This window comes from Dendronephthya gigantea, unplaced genomic scaffold, assembly GCF_004324835.1.
Source record: "Dendronephthya gigantea isolate DGI-Jeju-01 unplaced genomic scaffold, DenGig_1.0 000122F, whole genome shotgun sequence".
Lineage (NCBI taxonomy): Eukaryota > Metazoa > Cnidaria > Anthozoa > Malacalcyonacea > Nephtheidae > Dendronephthya > Dendronephthya gigantea.
In genome coordinates this window covers 428,753-434,786 of record NW_021163132.1, presented here as the reverse complement: position 1 = coordinate 434,786, position 6,034 = coordinate 428,753, and the positions used below count along the sequence as shown (strand labels likewise).

General features: G+C 41.3%; 1 protein-coding gene across 1 annotated transcript; it reads right to left on the bottom strand.

The window, feature by feature from the left end:
• Window positions 1-455: 455 nt before the first annotated feature.
• On the bottom strand, window positions 456-4,187 carry LOC114535647. The gene has a single exon (XM_028556934.1). It carries the CDS (start codon window positions 4,185-4,187, stop codon window positions 456-458), a length of 3,732 nt encoding a protein of 1,243 aa, XP_028412735.1.
• Between the last annotated feature and the right edge of the window lie 1,847 nt (window positions 4,188-6,034).

Below are 6,034 nucleotides of genomic sequence, written 5' to 3'. Positions count from 1 at the left end.
TTCAGTCTCAAGTAGCTCAGTTGAGGCCTGCATCGGTTGAGGTTCATGCAGTTACACTGATCAATTTAGCTTCAAATGAGAGTTACGTCTCACACCTAAATGCACTAATTTGTGTGGAGAATTTTGTTGTTTCCCACAATTGGTTTGAAGAAGTATTTTCACGCTTTTGTTTAAGATATTTTTATTTTAATTCTAATCTCACTTGCTCGCACGCTCTCTCTCTTGCTCTATCTAATATGTCAATCAAGTGTCAGTTTTTGTTCGCTCACGAATTAACTTGTTAACGATTAACTTGTTCCCTTGCTAATAACAACTAAGACGCTACTAACATTCACGACACACTCCCCCTATTTTTAAACATCCTAAATATAAAAATATGAATATAAACTGTTTTACTGACTGTTATTAGATTGTCCCAGTCACTTCCAGTCGTTTGTATAACTCATGCATAAATGTTAGTCACTTTCATTTTCAAGCTCTTGCATTCGCCGAATATTCACTGTTGCCTCAACCGCCGCTTTCCGCTTTGGCTTAAACTCTTCAACTTCGGGATTCAGTGGTTTTTGTTCCGAGCCCCTTTCATCACTGTGTAACTCCATTGGATAAAGAAACTGAATAGGTCTTTCTAGATAACTTTTGCCGGCACGAAGTCTCACCGCCCTGACAATTCCATCTCTCCCCGGTATTAATCTTTCCACGATTCCGATCTTCCACGTTCCTCGATTCTTTCCTTCTCCTTTGATAAGTACCACATCACCTTCTCGTAAATTTCCGCTTTTCCCGTTATGTCGTAAGTCGTGTCTTTCTCGAAGCGCTCTCATGTATTCATTTCGCCATCTCCGCCATAACGCCTCTTTACATTTCTTCAAATATTTTGCTCTTTTTCGCATATCACCATCTTCAATTTCAGCACTCGGAAGTTCCAATAAATAATTGGCTTTACCCAATATCATCAGGTTAGGCGTGAGAACAGGTAATTGCACGTCATCTTCGCAATACGTTAATGGTCGATTATTGAGTGCTATCTGGATATCTAGCAACACATCCTGCAACTCCTTGTAGGTGAGTTTTGCAGAACCAACAACTTTGTACAACGAATTCTTTACCAACGCGACCATCCTCTCAAACATACCTCCCCACCAACTTGCTTTACTCAGATTAAACTGCCATCGAATTTGATAGTCGTGCAGAAATGCGTGAAACCTTTCATCTCGGGTTGCTTTCTTAATCCACTTCGCCGCAGCATGAAAGGTCTTACCATTATCTGAAATCATCTTCTTTGGTCTACCGCGAACCGCTACAAACCTCTTGAAACTTGCCAGGAATTCCTCACAACTCAAATCAGGTAAAAGTTCCAAGTGGAGCCCTCTTGTTAAGGAACAGGTGTAGATAAGGATATACGATTTCTGTTCATTGTTCTTGTTTCGATAGTAAATAGGGCCAGCATAATCTACACCAACGATTTCAAATGGCGTCATCCCTTCGGTTCTTTCTTTTGGTAAATTACCTTGAGGTGGAGTTGGTTCATGCACTATATGGAACCGCTTGCAACCATAACAACAACTGAGAACTTTCTTCGCCAAAGTTCGTAATTTAGGAATCCAGAATTCTTCACGGACTTTGCTCATGATCAGGGCAACTCCCCCATGCAGGGTCTTCATATGAGCTTGCTTTACGACCAATTCAGATAATACATGTTTTGCTGGCAGATACACTGGATATTCACCTTGGATTCGTCCTTGGCACACGTATATTCCCTCGCCATTCTTTTGAAGATTTAATCTGGTAGAATCCACTTTGAAGATCTCAAGTGCTTCGCTCTCGGATTGTGCGCGTTTAATCAAGAACTTCATCTGCTTCTGTGTTTCTTCGGTCACTAATGGTCCGTTGACTTTCTTGCCACACACGAAGTTGTCAATAAATCTCGTGACCCAAGCTAAAATTCGAACAGTTTTAGTCAGACCGAATTTCTCTAGTAAACAATCGATGAAATCGGCCTCTTTCTGAATGGTAACTTTCATTACTTCTCTCATCATTCGACTTTCTGACTCGGACTTCTCGCTCGGTTTGATCTTTACTTGCTCCGGCCATTTTTCAGTTTCACTCAACCAACTAGGCCCTTTCATCCAGGTTTCATTCGCTTGAAGATCTCGTGTTGTACCTCGACTGCCGATATCTGCAGGGTTTTCCAGAGTTGGAACATACTTCCACTCGATTTGCTTCTCGGTGATCTTTTTCACTCGATTTGCTACGAATTGCTTATAGTTACCCTGTCCGTTAATCCACTGTAGACAAACGGTCGAATCGCTCCACGCACAAACGCTTATCACTGGAAGATGACTAAGAACCTTTCTGACATTGTCAATAAGATTGCAGACCATATGACAACTCACTAGTTCCAATCTTGGAATTGTTAAATCTCGCTTTGCCAGTCTCGTTTTGGACACTAGCAGCCCTTGAGAAACTAGAGCACCCTGTTTGGTCACAACGTAGACAGCGGCACAACATCCCAGAATACTTGCATCAGCGAAACCATGAATGTAAATCTCGGTAGTGACGACTCTCTCTCGAGGGATACTTCTTGGGAAGGTTAAACTGCCTGGTAATCTATCTAACCACCGCTTCCATCGATCCTTCAGATCTTTAGGTAATTCAGCATCCCATCCGAGCTTACGATCACATATATCACGGAAGATTACTTTAGCTGTGAGTAAATATGGACTAGCTAAACCCAGGGGATCATATACTCTCGCCATTGTTTGAAGAACTATCCGTTTGGTCATTTCTACTTTCTGCTTTGGTAGTGATACAGACAAAGTATCCTCCTTTTTGTTCCATCCCAGTCCCAGGAGCTTGGTCTCCGATGGCTTAGTTCCCAAAGTTTCTTTAGCAAAGGTAGATTCTCCGTCTTCCACGTTGTCACTCTCTAACTCCGCAGCATTAGAATGCCATTTGTGCAAAACAAAGCTTCCCTCGCTGAGAATTTCTTTGGCTTGCTCCTTGAGTACTACCGTCTCCTCTACTTTATCACCTCCGATGTTTATGTCATCAACATACGTTCCTTCAGATAATTCTTCAACACATTGTGGATAGTGCTCTGCATACTTCTCGAGATGAACGTTCAAAGTCCCTCCGAGTAAGAATGGGCTTGGGCCTAGCCCAAACATCGCTCTGGTCATACGATACACCACCATCTCTTTGCATTGTAGATCGTTTATCCATAAAAATCTCATCGCATCTCGCTCGTTCTCTCTAATCACTATTTGTAGGAACGCTTGTTTTATATCACCAGCTAAGAGAATAGGTTTAAGTCGATTACGAAGTAGTATGTCAAGGATTCTTCTTTGGAGTGGGGGACCAATGTCCAAGCAATCATTCAATGATGGGGATTTTTGATCAGCTTTTGCCGAAGCATCAAACACAATTCTTACTTTCGTAGACTCGGCTTGCTCTCGTACTACCGGTTTGTGGGGAATGTAATGCTCTCGGCTCCCTTCAGGTTTCTCAGGCGCAATCTCGACCACTCCATCTTTGAGTTGATTTTCCACTATATCATGATAAGTCTTCAGCAGTTCAGGCTGTTTGTCAAGTCGGTTGAATAATGACTGAAATCTCCTCTTGGCTACAAGGTAATTGGTCGGCAGCTCCGGATGGTGAGCCTTCCATGGTAACGATGTCTCATATCGACCGTCCTCTTGCTGAGTAAGCTGTTCTTTAAATTCTCGATACACGCTCCCTTGATCTCCTTCAACATGGTCTTCTAATCCAAGCACGTCCAGACTACAAAGATGCATGTAGTCTTCTTGGGAGCTCTTGGTAAACATCAAGTAGGAATGGTTCTTCTCTCGCCCCGGTGACATGATAATCCATCCCAAAGCAGTTTTCTCAGCGATTGGCATCCCATCGTTCCCAACCTTAGCAGGTACAGTTGTCTTGATTCTAGACATATCACTGGCACCTAGGATTAGATGCACAGGTAAAAGTGCTTTCTCATCAATATCATTCATATGTACTCCTTTAAGGTGTTCATGGGTTTCAATAAGTTCTTTATACCTCGGATTTGGCACTTTCATTAGCACATCCTTGTCGATTCGATTCAGTTCACATGACATCTTGAAATTGCCATCAACAGCTGCAATCTCCACCTCATAAACATCAATCTTCCTTGTTGTTGTTTGAAGCATCATCTCTATTGATTTAAATTCTTGTCTTATTGGCTTTTTTCCAATTGCGTTTAACAACGTGCTTGATGCAAATGAACTCCCAGACCCAGTGTCTAAAAGTGCTCGACACTTTAGTCCTCCTATCTCTACCACCACAACTGGATAAACTACATCCTTCCCACTAGGTTGACACAGCAGTTTTTGATTTGCGTTTAGTTTATCACAAATAGAAGTGTGATGCCTTCTCTTGCAGTTGTAACATTGGCTCCTACTTCTGCAATCACTTGCTCTATGCTTTTCGCCAGTGCAGTTGAAACACCGGTGCTTGTCGCTGAGAATTTTCTTCCGGTCACTGACATTCACCACTTATCACATTCCACAGATCTGTGATCTTTGCTTTCACAATATACGCAATGTTTAGATTGTTCCTTTGTTAACAATAACTTATCTCGCTTACCATCTTTCCATGAAAATCCATCTTTTTTATCACTTTGTTGTAATGGGTTTCGCTCAATCCACTGTCGTAATGCCTCAACTAACTCCGGGAAAGTCCACCTTTTCCAATCTGATGAGGTTCTCGTTAAATCAGCTCGAATGCCTTCTAATTTATCCAACGTCATCCTTACATTTCCTGCAACATCCCCCAATTTTCCGAATGCTTCAAGAGCTTGAACATGCCCCAAAAGACTGTCATAAAAGTTGTGTATCTTTTGTTTTGATACGCCAGTAATAGTAGGTAAAGACAGAATTTCTTGAATATGTGCATTGACTACCTCGCTTGCGTCACCATATCTTTGCTCCAACATCCTTTTCGCTTTTGCATACCCTTCGCTATTCAGTGGTAATTGATCAATTGTAATTCGAACTTTAGGTACAAGATGTTCTTTTAAATATGCAAACTTTGCTTCGTCTTTCATGGGAGCTTTATCAATTTGGGTCTCAAATAGACCCCAAAACCGAACCCAATCTAAATGAGTTCCTTGAAATTTCGAGATTTGCAGCTCAGGCAACTTCGTTTTAACCCGCTTCGCAGCAGCTAATTCTAGCTTCTTTTCCTCAAGAGATAACGCAAACTCTTCTTCTCTTTCACGCTTTGCCAATTCTATCTCTCTTTCCTCATCTCTAATTTGAGCTCGTGCTTCTGCTTCTTGTCGAATTTTCTCCCGACGCTCAATTTCCTTTCGTTTTCCTTCGTCGTCTAAAAGCTTATTATTTAACTCTTCTATAACCTCCTCAAATACGCGTAACTTGCCTTTGTTTTCGTTTGTCCACTCGTCAATAACTTCATCTTCTTGGCCCGCATCAACCTTCAAGCCTTGTATTAATACAATCAAATCATAAGCTTCGTCTACTTTGGTTTTTAGTGTTGTTTGTTGTCGTTTAATCGCTTCTATCGAATTCCCTCTCAAAATCTCGGTTGTTGCTCGGTTAAAATATGATAATTTTCGCAATACTGACTGGAAGATTCCTACTTTCGTCTCCGTTTCATTAGATAAACCCGACTGCTCTTGTGCTTCAAGATCAATTCGTTGACTTTGTTGTCTCGTCACCGCCATGTCACGCTCGATTTTTTAGTCAAAATACATCCTCAAACCCCGATTAATTCTCGATAAATTCCAAGTCACAAATAGATAATAATCGCCGTCGAAGGTGCCACTTTGTGGAGAATTTTGTTGTTTCCCACAATTGGTTTGAAGAAGTATTTTCACGCTTTTGTTTAAGATATTTTTATTTTAATTCTAATCTCACTTGCTCGCACGCTCTCTCTCTTGCTCTATCTAATATGTCAATCAAGTGTCAGTTTTTGTTCGCTCACGAATTAACTTGTTAACGATTAACTTGTTCCCTTGCTAATAACAACTAAGACGCTA